At 32.6% G+C, this 21,334-nt stretch overlaps 2 protein-coding genes across 3 annotated transcripts; one reads left to right on the top strand and one right to left on the bottom strand.

The window, feature by feature from the left end:
- Positions 1 to 1,340: 1,340 nt before the first annotated feature.
- On the bottom strand, positions 1,341 to 12,994 carry LOC114382131 (putative white-brown complex homolog protein 30). 2 transcript variants are annotated; one of them, XM_028341369.1, is made up of 15 exons: positions 12,683 to 12,994; positions 11,898 to 11,971; positions 10,825 to 11,097; positions 10,045 to 10,108; positions 9,823 to 9,969; positions 9,606 to 9,640; positions 8,667 to 8,740; positions 8,100 to 8,355; positions 7,436 to 8,030; positions 5,841 to 6,137; positions 5,171 to 5,665; positions 4,672 to 4,820; positions 4,144 to 4,433; positions 3,735 to 3,868; positions 1,341 to 1,778 (listed from the first exon to the last, which is right to left on the bottom strand). In XM_028341369.1, exons 1-15 carry the CDS (start codon positions 12,871 to 12,873, stop codon positions 1,622 to 1,624), a joined length of 3,231 nt encoding a protein of 1,076 aa, XP_028197170.1. In that variant the 5' UTR covers positions 12,874 to 12,994; the 3' UTR covers positions 1,341 to 1,621. The 2 variants fall into 2 exon arrangements, with proteins under 2 accessions (XP_028197170.1, XP_028197169.1); XM_028341368.1 differs by having other exon boundaries at positions 7,436 to 8,355.
- Positions 12,995 to 17,149: 4,155 nt separating this feature from the next.
- Positions 17,150 to 21,334, top strand: LOC114382421 (serine/threonine-protein kinase PCRK1-like). The gene is made up of 5 exons (XM_028341823.1): positions 17,150 to 17,644; positions 18,233 to 18,634; positions 19,072 to 19,332; positions 19,562 to 19,684; positions 20,334 to 21,334. Exons 1-5 carry the CDS (start codon positions 17,507 to 17,509, stop codon positions 20,859 to 20,861), a joined length of 1,452 nt encoding a protein of 483 aa, XP_028197624.1. The 5' UTR covers positions 17,150 to 17,506; the 3' UTR covers positions 20,862 to 21,334.

The raw sequence follows: 21,334 nt of genomic DNA, 5'->3' as shown, positions 1-21,334 counted from the left end.
CATTCATTAATTAAAAATCACCTTAAGTGACTTTTAAAATAATAATTAATAAAACAATAATTTTCAGTTATAGAATAATCCATGATCAAATTTAAATAAATATATAACTTTTTTACACTAATATATTTTGATTTGATTTTCATAAAAAAAGTACCAGTTAAAAATTTTATCATTTAAACTTATAACATAACATGGAATATGTGATGAATTAGAATTTGATGAGATAGCTATAGGTAAGGGCAAGTTGTTATAGCGATAGGTAAGGGCAAGTTGTTCTCAAGACATTGATTATGTTCCTAATTAAGATAAGAACTTTTTCAAATCACAGGATAAAATACTAAAATCAGCGCCTACACTTTAAAATCACGGTTTGATTTTGGTCAAATTGAGGACTCAATTCAGTCAAATTTGATGGTTCAGTTTGATTTTCACAATTTTTTTTTTAAATCCAATCCAACTCAACTCATTCATGAACGGTTTGGATTATCGGGTTATCCATTTAAATTTAATTTTTTCTTCTTCTTAGAATTATTATTTTATATTATGATTCATTTAAGTATTCAATACAATTAACACAATATTATCACATGTCTGGAAGTAGTAAAATTGATTCATTTAATACCATCAACATAATATTCTAAAATAGACTAATACAAATTAAAACAAAATATTATTCAACGAGATTTACTATAATAGTCTGAATCACAACTATTTCCTACAAACTAATTTCTTGCAATAAGTTTTGTTGTAACCAGATTTGTGACGACTAGATTTATTACAATCAGATTTGTTAAAATAAATGAATAAAAATGATCAATTAATATTATAAACATCACAAAAAAATAATATGAAAAAAGATGAAACAAATAACAACGTAACTCAAAATAATACCTTAAAAATTCCCAACACTTGTCGTTCCAACCCTTTGAATCTCAACATTAGCAGTATTTAAAGTCAAATCAAACAACTCTAAAAATTTTGATCGGTTCGATTCGATTTTGATGGAATCTATAGATCTAAACATGTGATTCAACCCATACATGAACCCTTTTTTGATCGGTTTGGTTCAATTTTGACCCAAATATATAAATGACCCAACACAAATTATTCGGATCAATTTGGATCAATTCGGGTTCGCGAATGATCCCATACTTTGTGGGATCTTAGGGCAATCTTCACATGATTTATGATTAAACATGTTTGATAAAACTAGTCATTATATATATATACACACACACTTGAGTTAGATATGCAAATGAGAAAAAATCCTATTGTTATCTACAGTGAGAAGCAAATTAACCAAAAGATTCCAAGGAGTGGTTGGATTAAAAGTTAAAGAACTCAAGACACTTTATCTTTTGCTATTATACATTTTTTCACAAACTAATTATCATTTGTCCAGGTGAAAAAGGGCTAAGAATAGAGTAAAATTTACTCACACAAAAACAGGCTTGGTTACAAAAAAAAACATATAACCTAAAAACAACTTACAAGTTACTGCTAAAAGCCCAAATATTTGTCTAAATCTTGCTTCTCTTGATAAATTGGAAACTATCCCTAATTGCTACAACATACAAGCAACGACGTCTTAAAATCTTTGTTTTCTACATTATACCCCAAATCACTTCTTTTGAGTGATCACTAGACAAAAGAAGGCCACAACTCGAGCAATTATACCGTAAAGAATGAGGACAACCAGACAAAGAGGCCCGTCGCTGACATTATAGCCACTGTTCATTAGTGAACTACACCGAGTTATCAGCCAGACTCCAGTAAACCTAAGAAAAATACAATATTAAAAGAGTTATATATGTGGCAAGATTAGAAGGCAATTGAAACTACAATTTTACGTCCTAAAATGAGCATCATGTGTTCTCAAGTTTATTTATATTTTATATGTATGCACTCTCATCCAATCATAACTTATTATTTGAATTATTTTAATATAATTATTTTAAAAGTTAATAAATTTATTCTATATAATAAATTGTGATCGAATGATTATATAAAAAAGTTTATATTGTCAATACATAACTCTTTTTCTCATTTTATATTAGTTACAATCTTTTCCAAAGACGAGAATATCATTACCAAAAAAGACTTGAAGCATAGTAGTGAGAAAATGCATGAATTACCCATGAGTTCAACAAGTTCCTGTCATACAGCATCTCAATAAAAGTTGAAATTTTTAGTTTTATTCATGAATTCATGCATTTTCTCACTACTATGCTTCAAGTCTTTTTTGGTAATGATATTCTCGTCTTAGGAAAAGATTGTAACTAATATAAAATGAGAAAAAGAGTTATGTATTGACAATATAAATTTTTTTACATAATCATTCGATCACAATTTATTATATAGAATAAATTTATTAACTTTTAAAATAATTATATTAAAATAACTCAAATAATAAGTTATGATTGGATGAGAGTGCATACATATAAAATATAAACAAGACGAGAATATCAACAAGTTCCTGTCATATGCGACAACATCTCAATAAAAGTTTTGAAATTTTTAGTTTTATTCATGTTAAATAAACCACATTGAACTCTGATGTCTGGCACAAATTAATGAGAGCAAAAATGTCTTTATATCTTTCTATTAATTGTTCGCTTCTATGAATGTTTTGATTTCTACTGTTGGACCTTGTTAGTTTTTAGTCTTAAATGTTTTTTTCCCATGAAATATAGTCATTGTTTTTGGTTTTTAAAACTATTTTGCTCGACTTTTGGTTATTGTTATTTTGTTTTTAATCTTTTTAATATGTTTATCTTTTTTAGTTTCTAATATTTTGTTCATTTTGAATTAGTCTTTTTGAAAATTACTTGATAGGAATTAAAAGCAAATGATCTACCTATTATAAGAATAAAACTGAAATAAAATAAGAAGGACTAAAATCAAAAGAGAATTTTACAAAATATTCAAAATATAATAAAAAAAACAAACTAAGAGAAATTAACTTTCATATTTCATCTTTAAACCTTAGTTGAATCCAATAATGCATGTTGAGCATTCCCAGGGATTAAGAAAAACAATGATGCAATGGTCACACATGTGAACTAGATTTTTCACATTTTAAACCTTAGTTGAATCCAGTAAGGCATGTTGAGCATTCCCATGGATTAAAAAAAACAATGATGCAATGGTAACACATGTGAACTACATTTTCCACATTTTAAATAGTAGCACTACAAAAACTTATCATGAGGTCCCTCATTAATTTACCAACATCGTTATCAATTAAAAATATTTATTCAATTGAAGCCTTAAATATGCAACGTTGTAACCAATTGCATCCATAAACTCAGTCTCTAACAAAGAACATTTGATTATTAAGATCTCACCTTAATGAATTTTGTATCACCCTAAAACTTCTAAGACATGACTTAATAGATAACACAAGGAGAGCAAAAGTTATATTACTTATCTTAATCATTAAATGTTATTATTTGAGCTCGCACATCTAATATAACATCATTTGAATATTATATTTATATCATAAATCAATTATTTGATTATACATTTTTTTCATTTGCAAACTAATTTTGTTTGAATAGTATTTTGTTTCTAACCTATGGTTGAAGTTTATACACTTACACATTCAAAAATGTGCATGAGTGCATACATGTCTACATTTGTTTTAAAATGTACATATGCATGAATGCATTCACCCAAAAAGTCAACAGCCCCCCAAATAAAAAAAGGGATTATAAACACAAATTAAAACACACCTTTCAGCATTTGCAATGATAAAGGCCTCCAAAGCCCAATTTGGGTAGCACAACTTTATGAGGACCTTCATAAAGACAGTATCTCTTGTTTGGTTGGCAATAAGAGTCATAACAACTGGGAGAAGCACTGACCACTACAAGTGATGAGAAAAGATCCATAAAGAGAAAGTCAAACGTACAGTTATTATCAACAATTTCAATATATATATATATTTATGAAAAATGTTAACCATTGTCATTATAACATTAGTAAGAAATTAAAAGGAGAAAGATTTTTATTATAATATGTAAAGTTATATTGCTTATGATTTTTTTACCCTTTTTACAATAAATATTTTCTCCCTTTAATTGTTTAATCATTGTTCTGACGGCATTGATTAGCAAGACCCTATATTTATATGATACATACCAGTTGTGCTGGAGCAGGCTCAAAATAAATTGCTATTGCATAAGCCATGCCAGTTACACAGTACACAAGGCAGACCAAAACTGCATAATTACTTGCAAAGCTTGACCTTGGATTGCTAAAAAAATAGAACATGGACAGATAAACTACAGGTTTGATGATTATATTGAACAGTTCTATTGTATCTTTGGCCAAAAAATGAGCCAGACTACTAATTCCAGATGCACTCTCCCTCCAGTATTGTAATTTATCCAGAGAAAATGCTCTGAGTGCTGCAATCTTGCAAAGTAAAGCTGCAAATGTGCAATATGAATGAGGGAAGAAACTTATACAGCTTAACTTAATGAAAAATTAGTGGGAAAAAAAATCAAAATTTTGTCTTCTTTCTAAGGAGTATAATATAATTAAAACCATTCAAGTTTTTTTACAGGAATCTAAAATTAGATGTTCAATTAACCCAAGAAAGAAAAGAGAGGTTCATTATTAGAAGAAAAATGAGAATCAAATATAGTAGGTAGTTTTGAAACTTACAGACAGCAATAACAGTATAGGTATATCCAAGGGAACCAAATGTTTCGTCATTAACTTTAGTAAGAGTTCCTAATATAGCACCAGCAACTAACAAAAGGAGGTAGTCAACTGCTTGTGATTTTCCTTCTCGTAGCGTCTGCTTACAAATCCTGAACAAAATGAAAATAGCTAATAGTTAACCAACTTAATCCAAAAGTATATAATTCATTGCAATACAAAAATTATAAACAACTTAATTTTGTTCAGAATATACTATGAAATTTAATTTTCAACAGACAGATTAACTAAAATTTCAAGTTTCATGCTAAACACTCCACATTATATCTCATACATACGTATGTTAAGATACTTAGGTAGTTACTTAACTTTAACTTCAGTTTATTTCTTATTAGACAAAGTTGATATAAGCTTGATTAAAAGGAAGTAGAAATCTAGCCTTGTTAGTTAGCTATCTCTGAGGGAAATTCTATATTAAATCTAAAGATTTCATAATTCATACCGCCCAAGGTAATATCTATATTGTCGAGCTACGCCCGGAGCTCTTCGATTTGATAAGTCCTTAGTCTTTAAGAAGGTTGCCTCTAGATGATCTCGTTGCATCTGAACATTACTCTTCATATCCTCCCAAAACTCTCCAGCAAAGGATTGATCAACAACTTCATCTGTGCCCTTTATTGCATGATTTGTATTTGAGGAGGAGGAGGAGGAGGAGGTGGCAGCAATTTGATCAGCAAAATGAAGCATGTCTGGTGGTACTGGGTAACTATTATGTAACATCCATCTAACAGGAAGTTGTTGATGGGTCACATTTCCATTTGGTTTCACTAAACCTTCCAAAATGTCGATGAAATGGTCCGGAGGATTCACGCGATCGGGTACAGTGATTCCAATGCCAGCAAAGTATTCTTCTACCTTTTTAACAGGACCATGATATGCAGTAAGGCCACCTTTGGCTAGAAAGATTATATCATCAAACATTCTGAACAAAGTATAGCTGCAATACAACAAAATCAAAATAAGATATGAACTATATGTTGACATCATACTCAATAAACAAATTTTATTTTCTAGAATACGTTAATTTCTAGCAGGTTGTTACCACGAGCGAGATTAGTCTCATCCAAGACCAAAAAAGAAAAAAGTACATGTATAGGAGAGTGAGATCTTACCTTGGTTGGTGAAGTACCATGCATATATTTACACCTTCAAGTGCTTCGCGACGAAGTGCTTTAAGTAGTAAAGTGGAAGATGCACTGTCTAGGCCAGTTGTAGGCTCATCTAAGATTAATAATGAAGGCTCCATAACCATCTCCATCCCTACATTTACACGCTTTCGTTGCCCTCCAGATATACCTCTCTTCTCTACTGTCCCAACAAGGGAATCCCTCACTGCCTGGAGTCCTAAGGACTCAATTACTCTTTCAACAATCAGAACCTTATCTGGTTTTGGCATATCCGCAGACAGTCTCCGGTAATAAGAAACAATCATTTAAATGAAATTAACAATTAGAAGATGACAAAAAATAACATACAAAAGAAAAATTAATGCACTTATTTTGTATGAGACATTTAGTGCATGGGTTCACTATAAAATCAGGAAGATGATTATGTAGTTGGTGCTATTGAACCAGTTCCTTTTATCCATCCTTTTCTATTAGCAAATATTTCATCATTCAAAGATCTTCATAGTTCATTTTAAAAGTTAGCACCTACATAAAAAAGTAAGAAGTATTGAAATGCATGATTAGAATCAATCTAAATCTCTACCAGCTCCTTTTATTAGTGACTATTATTACTATGTATTCCAAGTTTTTAGAAAGATAAGTCCTAGCATAACAAGTAGAATAAGAAAAAGGATTGATGTTAACATGGAAGACATGAACTAATTTAGTGAATCCTTCATATTTAAATAAAAGGGTGAAATATATACACCCTCTGAACTCTGAATTATTGCCCTCTATCAGCTTACCCTTTAAAATTGTTATCAACGAGACCGTGTAATTTGGTTTTCTGAAAAATGTTACTTTGTCAGACACTTGAAACCAAATTTCAAGTGTAAATTACATAAATCCATTTTGGACAAAATTATACAAATCACATTTTTTGTTAGTTATTTTAAATGTTACATAAACCTCCTACATCTTCAATTTTTTTGGTGACTATTAATTATTTAGTTCTATGAAAGGAGAGCTAGAGGGAGAGCAATGGACTAGACTATGGAATTAAGGAGGGTAGAGTAGGAAATATGAAGCATATACATGGTCGTGGAATGGAATGTAGCAAAAATGTTGAGGTATTAGTAGAAATGAGGAAGTATTTGGTGAGGAAAAGATTGAGAGGAACACACCCTCAAAGTTTTGCGTTATTTTTTTCTTTAACTAAGTATCTCTCCTTCTATCTCTTCTAAATATAGTCCATATGAATAGCATGAAAAGAGTTGCATTGTTACTTAATAAGTTAATATAGATAAAACAGAGTTAGATTTCTGGTATCTTATCATAAATCGTTAACAAAAATAATTATTTAAAAATAACCTTAAATAATATGAAGCAAATCATGCCAATTGTCAAGGATTAAAATAAACATGAGATCAATTAGGAATGCATCATAAATAACTGCTGAATATAAAAAAATTAATTGTCCTAATTTATTAACCTTTGAATCAATTGCAATGAATTAGAGGTAATAACAAACAAAGTTCACACATTTCAAGCATATGGAAAAAAAGAGGCACAAAGTAAGTTCTCGAAGGCAAATCAGATACCTGCATCTTGCGCTGAAACGAAGATTTTCCTCCACTGTCAAGTTCCCATGCACAATATCATCTTGTGGCACATAACCAATAATTTTCTGATAACAATGAATGGATTCGGGCTTTCCATTGATTAGAATTGAGCCTGTCATCGTGCATCCTCTTGCCTTCCCTGCCAAGGCAGAAAGAAATGTAGTTTTGCCGGCTCCAGAGGGACCCATCACAGCAGAAACTCGACCCGGCATTAGTTTACCAGTCACACATCTCATTATATGTTTTCTTTTACCTTTCAAAGTAAGAGTTAAATCCTTAAAAGCTACCTCAATCACAGGCCTTGTTCGAACATCGCCTTCAGTAGCCATTGAAATAACTCCTGAGAAAGTCAAGTTCTTGTTTTTCTCTTGTTGAGCTTTCTCCTTCTCAATCTGACCATAAGCATACCTTAAAATCTGGCTTTGTGTATGTAAATTCTTGCCCTTTGGCATCTGCTTTTTAATATTTTTATCTCCAATTTGTAGATTGAATCCTTCATTGCTGTGGGGATCATCCTCGAGGGAATTCAACATTTTAGTAAGGTTGGTAGGTTCCTTGTTTTGTGCTTTTAAAGCTGCAGATGGCTGCTCATATAAGCTTGAAGAATTTGGAGGCATTGGTGGCAAAAATGTATCACCCGTACCACGTTTAGCTTGGCTAGAATGATCTGATTGCTTTACTGATTTTTTGCGAGAAAAAGTGCGAGATAATTGCTCTTGCAATCCCCCTCTACCTTTCTTAGCAACATCTTTTGCTATTTTCCACCTTTCTCGAGCCTGTACAGTTTCTCTTACTTGTCTAGCAGCTGATTCCCTGGATTTAGCCTTTCTCCTTTCTCGAGTAACTAGAACTTGATCAGAACAATTATAAATGAAGATCAAGAGAGTACTCAATGCAACCTACAAGGGGAAATAATATCAAATATGCTAAACTAGACATAGGGAGAAGAAATTCTTGGAAAATATTTGACAATATTTCATCTTATTTCAGAGCATATGCAAAAAAAAAGAGCAGTGTGATAAGACAACAGGGTTGGTATAGGACAAGAGAACCACAAGCTCCAATAATGTGTATGTAACATAAACCACAAAAAGCTATGCATTCAAAAGAAAGTTGAATGAAAATTTTCCATACTGCATAACTAATAAAGCAATGTGAAATAGAGAAGCAAAGCATGACCTTATCCAATACCATATTAGATTCTACTTACAATAATCAAAGCGCCATAAGCATGCATATTTTGGGTTGCTGTGTTTGGATTACAGGTACTCAACTTGGAGCATGCTGCAAAAATGAACAATATAGACTAAGGTTCTGATTTAGTGCCCTCCATTCTCAAACAAAATAGAGCATGAAAATAACACAATTTAAATCCAATTACTGAGATAATTTTCAGGATCTAGCCCAATTTATCATATCAACTTTGTTATAATGCATTCACCTCACAACGGAAAAAGCTAAAATATGATATCTTCATTGTTTAGTTTGTAAATTTGAATTTTTCAGTTAACTCCATAAAGAGGAGAGTCCAACCCAAAAGATTAGTACATTAGGTGGAAGAATCTCAAGGCTTAAAGTACCATATCAAGTAGTTTATTCTACTCAACATGGGACTCTTAACAAATCTACACTGATTACTAGGGCTTCTTCATGTCTTCTCCGTATATTCCAACCATCTTTTCTCCAGTAAGTGCTACCCCAATGTTCTCTCTAATACATTTATTCCTAATCTTATCTTATTTGATTTATCCACCAAACCAACACGACATTCTCATTTATGCTACATTGAGTTTATTCTTTTGTTGGTTTTTTACTATCCAACATTCAATTCCACAAAACATCGTCTCATAACACCCAAAGCGCTCATCCAATTCATTCACCCCACTTGAATCCTACAATTTACTTCTCCCTTTATTTTTTTTGTCGTTTTGTATTATGGACTCACAATTCTTAAACTGTGTGACTTGCGGTACGTACGGTCTCCTATTTAATGATATAGTATGTTTGGAACTAATTTTGAAACACTGCTACTTCATATTACTTTCAGTGGATGTGGTTTTTCATGTTGGCACTGGATTTTCAAACACAAATAGTGATGGAATAAATTATACTTATGATATATATACAAAAAAGAAAAAAGAAAACATACGATTTTGGTGAGTAGAACCCATCCTGCAATAATATCTGAAATTGGGAAAAAAACTAATGAGTGTGAATGCTCAATAGTCAGTGCAAGGTTGGTTATAATGGACATGAAAGTAGTAGCATGTAATAAAGGAGTTTTCTTTAGAGGACATTACATTGCAAAAAAAGGAAATTTAGATAATTTAAACATGAGAAAATTAAGGTATGGGATAAATCAATACCCACTGTCACAAGAAACTTTGCGTGTTGTAGTCGGGCAGTAGGACCCTGGAGAACAAAAGATATCACTATTGTTCACCACACCAGACCAAATATCAGCACCGCCACAAGTATGATTTGTTTCTCCCTGTGGTATCTGGTAACTATATCTGCAAATTCAGTTTTAGTGATGAAGCTTAGAAAATTAACAATGGAGAAAAATTAACATCAAGAGTAGAACTTACGGGTCACATATTCCGGTCGAATTGTTCAGTTTTGCAAGTGGACAATAAGAACCTAGTGGGCAAGCTTCACAGAGAGAAAAATCAGAAAAGTTAAAAATAAGATAGTTGAGCAGCTGATTTTATCCATAAAAGATCATTCCAAATTTAAAACAAAATCAAAGTTGGTTTTTGCATGATATGGAAGGTATTAGCACCTTGACTAACAGAATCAAACTTGAAGAAAAGTTTGTTTTTGCTATTTATAAAAGTACTCACAACAATATAGATCAACATGGATGCTAAATATAATTCAGGTTTCATACTCTAATCATGAAGGCACACAATAGCATCTTCATAGTTTATGATATTGTAATTTAAACGAGTTTGGAACCATTTTCATAAATTAGGCTAGTTCAAACTTCAAAATCCCAAGAATTGTCGGATAACCCCTCATTTCTAGACATCAAATGTCATAAACAACTGCTTTAATGAATTAGGTATATGTGTATCCTGCCTGATATTATAACGAAATTGTCTGAGGTATACATATTTATTATTTTGTATCTGTGATATAATGAAGTGTCTATGTAAATTTCCTTGTATCTTATATTAGGCATTCAAGCTGGGAAAAAGTCACAGCTAATATAACAAGGACAAAGATAAAAGCAGAGAGATACATATACAGGAAGAGTATATTTGATGGATGCTTCAAGAACAAAAGATGGTTGTCTCAATAATTAGCACAATTTCATCCCAAATTACCAATTAATTGTAAAATTTTAAGAGGCATCACATACTTACGTATCATACAAGTCAATCCTTGAGGGCAAAAAAACCCTTCACAACAAGGCTGACAGTTACTGGTTCTAAAAGGAATTTCCTTTATGTCCTTTTTGAGGTCAACATTTTTTCCAGCACTACAACTCCATCCAGGTTCACAACCAGAAACCCATGAGGTCAAATTGCAATTCTTGTTAGGTTTTACGTAATTGGCAGATGAGGCCCCTTCTGCCAAGAAACCGTGGAAGTAGTACCTTATTTCAGCCACAGTACATATTCTATCTCTGAAATCTCCTGTCAATCAAATCTCATTATATCTAGGCACTTGTATAAAAATAAATGACAAGAAAAGAACAAAGCAACTTTTTGTATATGCCATAGAGTTCCTTATCCTATAAATTCAAATGGTTCAATTACACAAAAATATGTATTTGGCGCTGGATAGTGAATGACAAATCATTATCAAGAAGTTTTGATGAAGTGGCTAGTCAGTGGCACTATCTCATGCAACACATTTATGAGAATTGTAGTTTCCTTTATCATAAGGAGACAGAAAATGCTGAAAAGACCAATATGATAGCCTTTAGAGTTCAAACACACAATGTATTCGATTTTGTTTATGTGGGTTTCAACTGAAAAAGTGTACACATTTTTTGAGTTATAATCCTAATGGACAAACTTATTCCTACATCTTTGTCATCTTCCAAGGACAAAAAACAATCTATTAGAAATCCTCCAATCTTGAGTAATCATAATCTTGGTGTAAATGATATAATGTTACACATAAAATTATTCATAAGCCTTCACCTAAAAACTTAGGCTTTTAGGAGAGTTGGTTATTAGCAAAGTTTTAGAGCTTCCATGTCCAAGTGGTCATCAGTTTTGTCCTTGTTGCCTCCACTCGTCTAAATAAAACTTGAATTTTTGCACAAGGTAGGGCAGAATTAAGCATTTTCCATGCTTCAAGCCCAATGCACTTTTGAATGAAGAAACACGCTAGATATAAAATCATTTGTAAGCCTTTCCCTAATAGTTTGAGCTTTCGAGAGAGTTGACTTCAATTTACACTACAAGGCGAAAATGGGAGCTCATACCTTTTTTCTTAACACAAGAATCCACGAAATCCAACCTTCCTTTAAAATCAAATGCTTCCTCCCAATCTTTATTCCTGAAATGTCAACAGTACTGTCAACACGGAAGCACAAATGCTACAACACAACAGTTGTGCTATCTCATGTTAGATACTCCTAATATGCATACAACAATTTTATTCTATTTTCTACTTTTAGTTTTTGAATTGCTACAATAATAGGGTTATAATATTTACAATTACCAATGCTAACTTTTGAAACATTAACATAGCATAGGTGTTCATGTTATAATATTTTTTTCCCTACAATTGTCTCCTTTCGAAGCAATCCTTCTTGAAGCACAGTTGAACATTAAATTTAGGCATCTCTCTTCCAATGGAGATTCGAACATTGGTTCAGCATGTTGTGGGGAACTAATTAAATATAGTCATCTCTCTTCTGGTGGACATTGGAACATTGGTTCATCATATCGTAAGAAACTAGTTTCTTCCGAAACAATCTAGTTCAAAGCATGCTCAGACACTAAATGTGTAGGCATCTCTCTCCGGGACGGGAATTCGAACACTTGATCATTCACCACGTTGTAAGGAATTAGTCCCTACCTCAGACGACTCATCCCCCTCTCATGTTATAATTTGAACTCACGTCTCAAACACCACTTTGGGATTTATGTATTTATGTTAATCAATCTAGCATTAGTTTCATATGTTTGTATAACATGCATGCTTGGTTGTTACGTAGAGTCAATAACTAGGATAAGGCAATGATAGAAAAACAAACTGACTCACACATCCTTGATGCAGAAACCTAAACCTGCTTTAATGTCCTTGTTTAACAGGGAAGCGAGGCTTTCAAGCTCCTTGTAGATTTCTTCGGAGTAAAAGGAGGGTGCAAAATTGTTATCGGCGCACTGAATCCGCGACGCGAAGAGAGGGATCAACGAGAAGAGAAGAGGGAGCCATGAGGCACAGTTCCTCATTTGTGTGATATGGAGGAGGAGAGTGGATCAAGCACGCTTTGGTGAAGAGCATGCCATGCATGGAATAGTGAAGAACGGGGAAGATGGTGGAAGAAGAAAGAGGAGGAGGAGGAAGGGAAAAGGTGGCAATGAGTTTGAGGGAGTGAAAGGATTGGTTTCGTCATTGGCAATGGTGGAGATTGAGGGAAATGTGAAAGGAAAGGAAGTGGTTTTGGAATGAAGAAATGGCCGAGAGAAATGGGTGGCTAGATTCAAGCATTTACATTCTTTCTTTCCATTCCAATATTACCTCTCCCTTTGGTTTGAGCTAAAACACTTGCCCTGCGTTTTCAACACATGAGCCATGTTTTCTTTTGCTTTATTGAGTTCATTTTAGTATTTCTTTAATAATTATATATATATATATATATATATATATAGACTTATATATTACATATATATACTAAAGAATATGTTTAATAATCATGCACAAGTAAACATGAGTGATAAAGAATAAACATAGCATGTTACATTTTTTTTAAAAGATATTTGAATTAAAATTTAATTTTGATAGATTCTTAATGTAAATATTTGTATGTTAATCCGAGAATTACTCTAAAGTTAGTAACAGTAAATTGATCCCTCATTATTTTAAATTTTATAAATAAAATTTTAAAATAATTATTATAAAAATAGTTATCAACATATTAAAAATATATTTTAAAAATATTAATTTATTTTTTTAACACATCACTAATTTTATTTTATAAACATAATTAGATATACATATTATTCATTTTTTTCAATATATAAAATAATAATTTATTTATAGATATCTTAAATATAGGTAGGTTAAGGGTAAGTTAAGTGAGTCAACTTTTATAAAAAAATTACATTAAAAATGCATTCTAATAAAAAAAAAATCAGTCACCTTTTATAAAGTATATAAAATCATCATCTTTATTAAGATTAAAAGATAGAAGTACATGATTATTTTAAGTAATCCATGACATAGTCTTAATTTAATTATATATTTTAATATAAAAATGAATAAATAAGAATCGAAAGTTGGAAATCAAAAAATACATGTGACTAAAGATAAATCACCCCACCCCCAAAATAGAATTGGAAAAATGGTTCGAGTTTGCCTAATTTGACCCATTGGCCCATCAAGCTAGGTCGAGCTGAATTGAGAAAATGTTGCCTCAAATAGAATTGGGCTTATTTGGCCTGGTTTGATAGGTCCCTCGAGCCCATATGAATTCAAGAAATATAGGCCTGAATTCAAATGGGCCTGTTTTAACCTAATATTTTTTTAAAAAAAATGAATTTGTATGAATTTAGAAGAAAAAAAAAGAAGTAAAAATAGGCCAATATGGGTTGACCCGACGTGCTATCGGACTTGCTTCAAAAAAGGATCTTATTATTGACATTCTCTTTTTTCTAAGTACATCCTGTACTCTCTTTCGGCCTCTCAATTATCCATTATACCCTTCTTCTTAAAGAAGTACCACATTTTTGCTTTCTGAAAATGTATTTCTAGAATTACACATACCTATTATGAAAATATACCTTTGGAAGTATGATTCATAGTTCCAAAGATATACATCTAGAACAGGTGTATATTTTTAATAAAATATTGTTTAAGAATTAAGATGGTTGACGAGAAATAAAAAAATAAGATGATAAACACTTATACTCATATTTATTAGTTTCATTTTCATCTTATCATTAGTGTTCTTTAAATTATATCTAAAATATTATTTTCATCGTATCTTTATTATTCTTTAAACCTTAATTTTAAATTATCTTCACTGTATATTCATTGTATAATACTGAGCTTTCGTCTTTATTATACAATATTTTGCATTTTTCTTCACGTGACAATGTGTTTGAAGATACATTCATCACTAACTTCATGTGACACTAAATTGTTGATGTAGACTTGAATTATAAAATAAATGAATGCATTCAAGGAAAGAAACCATCGTAAAAAATATTGCTTTGTAATTAAGATGTATCATATATAAAGTTAGTGATGAACATACCTTGAAACGTAGTGTCACATGAAGGAAAACAAAAAATATTGTATAATAATGATGAAAACGTAATATTATGTAATGAATATATGGTGAAGATAGTTTAAAGTTAGGCTTTAAAGAACAATAAAGATAAGATGAAAATAAGATTTTAGATATGATTTAAAGAACACTAATGATAGGATGAAAATAAAACTAATAAACATGAGTATAAGATAAGCGTTTATCATCTTTTTAATTATTTCTTATCAACCATCTTAATTTTTAAGTAATATTTTATTGATAAATATATACTTATTTTGGAAGTATATCTCTGGAATTATGAATCATAGTCTCAGAGAAATATTTGTGGAATAGGGGTGTACTTCTTTAAGAAAAAGGGTATAATGGATAATTCATAGGTAGAAATGTAACACCCCGATTGAGTGACACTAAAATGAGAGGGATCCAGAGGTTCTATAGATATGAGATTATACAGTTGAGGATGACTTAAAGAAATTAATTGATACTACCTATACCAATAAAATACATCTACTTTTTTGTATCCTATCACATAAGAACTCTAAAGTTAAACATGTTTGACTTGGAGTAGTTATGGAATGAGTGACCTTCTGGGAAGTTTCCTAGAAAGCATGTGAGTGAGGACAAAGCATATTGAAAGTCTTGTTTTGGTTTGTGGGATCAATCATTGATCTTGGAAGCACCTAGAGTTGATTGTCGAGGTCTTAAAAAGGACTACCTACGGAAAATTCTGACCAATAAAGGGTTCTAACCAACAAAGATGTTAAGTGAAGTGCGATCGTGTGAAGTATTGTAGTGTGAGAGCCGTCGAGAAGTCAACAATCAAGAGCATTGCAAATGGTATTATAGCAGACTTCTCTCCCACTACAGTGTGGTTTGAGGATGAACAAAGCAGAAGCTGGTGGGCATAAAACACCCTGATCGAATCACACCAAAATGAGAGGGATCTAGAGATTGTGCACGTATGAGACTGTATAGATGAGGTTGGTTTAAAGAAATTAATTGACACTACCTGTACTAACAAGATACATCTACTTTTCAGTAGTTATCACATAAGAACTCCAGTCTTTGATCCTGGAAGTAGCAAGAGCTGATTGTTGAGGTCTTGGAAAGGGCTACCTATGAAGGATTCTGACCAACAAAAATGTTGAGTAAATGATCACCTCATGAAGTGTCGTAGTGTGAAAGCTGTCGAAAAATTGACAATCAAGAACGTTACAAGAAAAGAGGTATAAGGGTATAATTAGAAAAAATTAGGCACATGTATAATATTGCCTAGTCCGACCCAATTCATTTTTCACGCTTAGACCAATGAACTGAATTGGATCGGCCCGTCCATTTTGCCACCCTACCAAATCCAAGCCTTAACTTCACCCAAAACAACAATTATTTTCACTACCAAATTTACTTTTTAAACTACCAATGTATGTTTTAATTTTTTTTTTCCTTTCAAAACTACTCTTTTCTTTTCACATAAACATGATTCTACGTATAAAAGGGGAGTGTAAAAAAATGTACAACAAAAATATAATTTTATTGTATATTTAGTCAACAAAATTATGTTTTTGTTATGTAATTTTTTTATATCCTTTTTATATAATGAAAAAATATTTTTATTTTGTTAATTTTTTTATAGAAAATTGTAATTAATTTAGATATTAATGACAAAATAAAAACATAATCATATTTTCATTTTGTAAAACTTATCGAATAGGAACCCTAAAAAGAAAAAGAAAAACTTTACCAAACACTTCAAGCAATCAATTAATCACCACATTATTTTGTGGAAACTGGAAACGCAACAACAATCCCAAATAAATAATTAACTCAAATTAACTATTGATAACGAAATTCCAAAGGCAAAACAATTGATTCACTCACCACCCTTCACAAATCACAATCCATACTGACCCAGTCAACGGTCAACACTCCGTAACATCCACGAAGGTCCTTAGGATCCCTTTGATACAAAGCAGTGAAAGCTCTCATGATCCTCGTACTTTTTTTTTTTATTCTTACGTGCAACACCCTCTCCTCTCACTTTCTATCTCGAGTCAATTAAGGTAAAAAAAAAAAAAAGGAAGGAAAAAAAAACAGCAACCAACCACCACGTACAATGTGCAAAATTCGTATCCTTTCCACAATTTAACTTTACACAGTAACGTACAATGTGCAAAATCTGTGTCTTATTTGACTTACTCTATCTACAATTTAACTAACTCTACCTATATGTGTGAAATCAATCACCCAAAAGATAAAAAGGGGAGAAGAGACAAGGCTGCGTGTGTGCCACCTTGACTTGACTAGCTCAATTATGCTTCTTGCCCATTACAAGAACACAACAACAAGTAACAACATTTCCTCGTTGTGTTTGTTTCTTTTCTTCGACTCTTTATTACTTGGTCTCTCTAACCCGGAAGACACGTTCACACCACACAGTTTTTTGGATCTTAAATAATACTATAGGGATATCTAATTGTACCAATTAAGGTTGTTTTTGCTTGATTTGCCTTCCAATTTGGTTCGTGAGCTGACCCTGCAAGCCGTGCAGAGACCTCTATTGGAGTCTTTCTCTTTGTTCTCCTCTTTTTTGGATGCAATGGCTTAATTGGGTCTTCTCTTCTCAGAATCTGGGTACCAAAAACAGAAGAGAAAAAAGGGGATTTTTGGTTTTGTTGAGCTCAGAGAAGCTGAGGCTTTTTGGGATCAAACTATATCTGTTTGAACTTGAGGTGAGGTTTAGTGTGCTTTTTTTTGGTTTTTTCTTTGGAAACAAATAAGACCTGCAATTGATCCCAAATGAATTGGATTAAAAGGTATATAAAGGTTTCTATTTTTCTTGCTTCCCCTCTTTTGAATTTGGAGATACACGCCATTCTGAATTAGTGAATTTTATTTTCTACAACATATGGTTTCTGTTGCCATATTTGTAAAATTGACCTACTTAATCCCCCATCCCCCCCCCCCCCCCCCTAGTTAACAAAATTTCTAATGGGGTTACCTGAAATTATAGTTGTTGGGAAGGGTATGGAGGGATTAGGCTCCAAATGGGCTTTTCCTTTTTGAATTGTTGAAGAATCAGGGAACTATTTGGGCGTGTTTGAAAAACCCTCTGAGAAGTAAAAAATCACATTTGGGATGTGGAAGCTATAACTCTTAGCTTCTCATAAAAGATAAAACGTGAAAAACCACTTATGGAATGTGGAACCAGTACCAAATAAGCTTGCTATTCATCATATGTGACCTTTAATTTGGATGTCGTGTTACTTTTCAATTAGTCTATGTTTCTTAATTTGTTCTTCAATTTTGTGAAAATGCAGTCTAGTTCAAGTCAGGTTGCAATGAAGTGTTTTCCATTCTACTTTGGAGAGAAGAAGGATGGTCCTAAGAGCTTGCAGTCAATATCGGGCCAGTCTAACAGTTCTACTTATGTTGAGGCTGAGATGAGAAGATCTGGTTCTGAATTGAACTCTATGGATGCCTCAGATAACAGCACAGACTCACTCAGGAGAAGTGCATTTCCCAGTTTGTCTCAAAGACCCAGCAACCTCAGAGAATTTACTGTATCTGAACTGAAAACAGCCACAAAGAGTTTTAGTCGCTCAGTCATGCTTGGAGAAGGTGGGTTTGGGTGTGTCTACAAGGGGTTGATCAAGAGTGTAGATGATCCTTCCACAAAAATTGAAGTTGCAGTTAAACAACTTGGCAGAAGAGGAATTCAGGCAAGGTTTTGCCTTCTATGTTTTCAAGAAGCATTTTGAATAATTGATTCATTGCTAGAGATGGCTTAGAACCAATAGTTAATTTTCTAGTGGATTTTTCTGTTCTAATGCGCATTATACAAATTTAGTTGTGCAATGTCACGAGGAATCTTAGTAAAATATAATATGGCTTAGTCATGTGTGTATAGTTATTTGGTTCCATTGTGTGCTTTAAATATCATAATGCATATACACTTTGTGTTTAACTATAATAGTGCAAGTTATAATTAATAAGCATGATGTTGTAAAGTTTGAAGTTCTAATACACGCTTCAAGTTTTTATGGTATTTACAAACCTTTCTCGATCCTCTAAAGACTTTTGATGTAAAGTAAGATTCTCTGATTGCTTTTGTGTACTTTTTACTCTACATTACAATGTGTTTACTTTTGGATTACAGGGGCATAAGGAATGGGTGACAGAAGTGAATGTTCTGGGTATTGTGGAGCATCCCAATCTGGTGAAACTAGTGGGATACTGCGCTGATGATGATGAAAGAGGAATCCAGCGGCTTCTGATTTATGAATATATGCCTAACAGAAGTGTGGAACACCATTTATCGCCACGATCAGACACTCCTCTGCCATGGAGTAGGAGGTTGAAAATAGCCCAAGATGCAGCTCGTGGCTTGACATACCTGCATGAGGAAATGGATTTTCAGGTATAGGCATATAGCATAATTCCCTACTCAATTAGATAATATGCCTTGTGTAGAAAGTAGAAACTTACTTGCATTGATCCCATCTAGACATCCCAAAAGAAAAAGAAAAAAAAGGAAAGGAAGATGGGAGGAGCTAAATTGGAATTCTTTTGAAAATACTTATTTGCTATTTAAATATGTTGTGCAGCTTGTTATTGCTGTGCTAACCATGTCTTGTGTTGGGTTTTAGATAATTTTCAGAGATTTCAAATCTTCAAATATCCTTCTGGACGAGCTGTGGAATGCAAAACTATCAGACTTCGGGCTAGCTAGATTGGGACCATCTGATGGGCTGACTCATGTCTCCACAGCGGTATGACTATGCTTATTGATATCAGATTTCATATAGTAATCACTGTCCACATATGCATAGATGTGGTAATATGCAAGATAGGAATTTTGTATGTAAGAATAGAGAGCTGAATCTAAAGGCATCAGTAAAGTCTGTTAACAATTTTATTGGGCTGAGAGTAAAAAAGGTCATGTCTAATATGTCATCGTATGAGTCATGATTTAGTACTGGAAATCAAAAGACCTCTCTTGGTGCCTTTTGAGTTTTGACAAAAACCTTTCTATGTTAAAAATGAATTCATTTCTTGTGCCAACGAATAATTTTAAATCCTCCTAGAAGGCTACAACATCTTCTAACTAATCCCCCTACTTACTAAATGGTAAAAATATTGAATGTTTATGTTTTCAAGATATTAAATGTGTAACTTTTTCATTTTACTTCTTTATTAAGTATCTGAACGAGGATATAACTTTTTTTCATAAATAATACTCTATTTTCTGTTGACTACTGTCATTTTAACATGGTCATATTGATGGATAAAATTACCTTTTTATAGTTAAAAGCATACATGATACATCATACTATACAAGCACAGTAACCAGCTATATATAGCTGGAATCCAGTGAATCCAACATACAACTTATGTTCATATGGCTGGTATATTCATCAGGTCGTAGGAACAATGGGTTATGCAGCTCCAGAATATGTTCAAACTGGACGTCTCACGTCAAAGAGTGATGTATGGAGCTATGGTGTCTTCCTTTATGAACTCATCACTGGCCGCCGTCCAATTGATCGAAATCGCCCCAAGGGTGAGCAGAAGCTGTTGGAATGGGTAAGGCCATACCTTTCAGATGGGAGGAGATTTCAACTAATATTGGATCCAAGACTTGAGAGAAGACACATCCTCAAGTCAGCTCAAAAACTTGCTATAATAGCTAACAGATGCTTGGTTAGAAACCCAAAGAATCGCCCGAAGATGAGTGAAGTGTTGGAAATGGTGACTCGGGTTGTGGAGTCTTCAGTGAGTACTAATCTACAGCCACCCTTGAAGAGTGTAGCCTCAGCAGAAGCTTCTCAGGCTGCTGAAATAAAGAACAAAAAAGTGACCATGGATCAAAACCCAGATTGCAATTGGTTAAGGATGTGGAGGCCAAAGCTTTTAAGAGCATTAGATTGTTGTAGCTTTAAAGTTTAAACTGGTCAAGGCAATGAATTGGAGGCAAAGTTTATTTATGATAAGAATCATCTATTATTGCCATACTTGGAAACCACAAAGAGCAGCTCATGTTAATGCTATTGTTGTCATGAAAAGGAAATGTCAAACCTCTTCATCTCCCATACCAAAGTGTAGTATAAACTGGTTGTGCTACTTAGGGGTGCTTTCTAGCTTATCAAGCTATTTAATGAAATTTTGAGGGATGCTATATTCAAGTAGGTAAGAGGAATGAATTGTGTATTTCAAGGTAGAGGCTGGATTTCTACGATATGCTAGCTATGTTGATGAGCCTCATGCATCTAGCTGTTCTAGATCTTACAGAAGCCACAATACAGAAAAGTGAAAATTAATCACTATAATGCATGTAAAATACTTCAGTTGTAAATTCTATATCTTTATGTTCACTTTTTTTTGTATAAATATACATGTTGCAATTTTATTCCTTACATCTA

This window comes from Glycine soja, chromosome 13, assembly GCF_004193775.1.
Source record: "Glycine soja cultivar W05 chromosome 13, ASM419377v2, whole genome shotgun sequence".
Classification (NCBI taxonomy): Eukaryota; Viridiplantae; Streptophyta; class Magnoliopsida; order Fabales; family Fabaceae; genus Glycine; species Glycine soja.
The sequence above is the reverse complement of the archived record's forward strand: the minus strand, read 5'-3'. Positions and strand labels throughout refer to the sequence as shown.

Excerpts from the sequence above, each read along its gene's own strand:
- LOC114382131 (XM_028341368.1), bottom strand. The coding sequence starts at position 12,873 with ATGAGGAACTGTGCCTCATGGCTCCCTCTTCTCTTCTCGTTGATCCCT. Across the intron at positions 10,109-10,824 it reads AGGATTGACTTGTATGATAC|CTTGCCCACTAGGTTCTTAT; the intron begins GTAAGTATGTGA and ends CTCTCTGTGAAG. Across the intron at positions 4,434-4,671 it reads CTATACTGTTATTGCTGTCT|CTTTACTTTGCAAGATTGCA; the intron begins GTAAGTTTCAAA and ends GCACATTTGCAG.
- LOC114382421 (XM_028341823.1), top strand. The coding sequence starts at position 17,507 with ATGCAATGGCTTAATTGGGTCTTCTCTTCTCAGAATCTGGGTACCAAA. Across the intron at positions 18,635-19,071 it reads TTGGCAGAAGAGGAATTCAG|GGGCATAAGGAATGGGTGAC; the intron begins GCAAGGTTTTGC and ends TTTGGATTACAG. Across the intron at positions 19,333-19,561 it reads ATGAGGAAATGGATTTTCAG|ATAATTTTCAGAGATTTCAA; the intron begins GTATAGGCATAT and ends GTTGGGTTTTAG.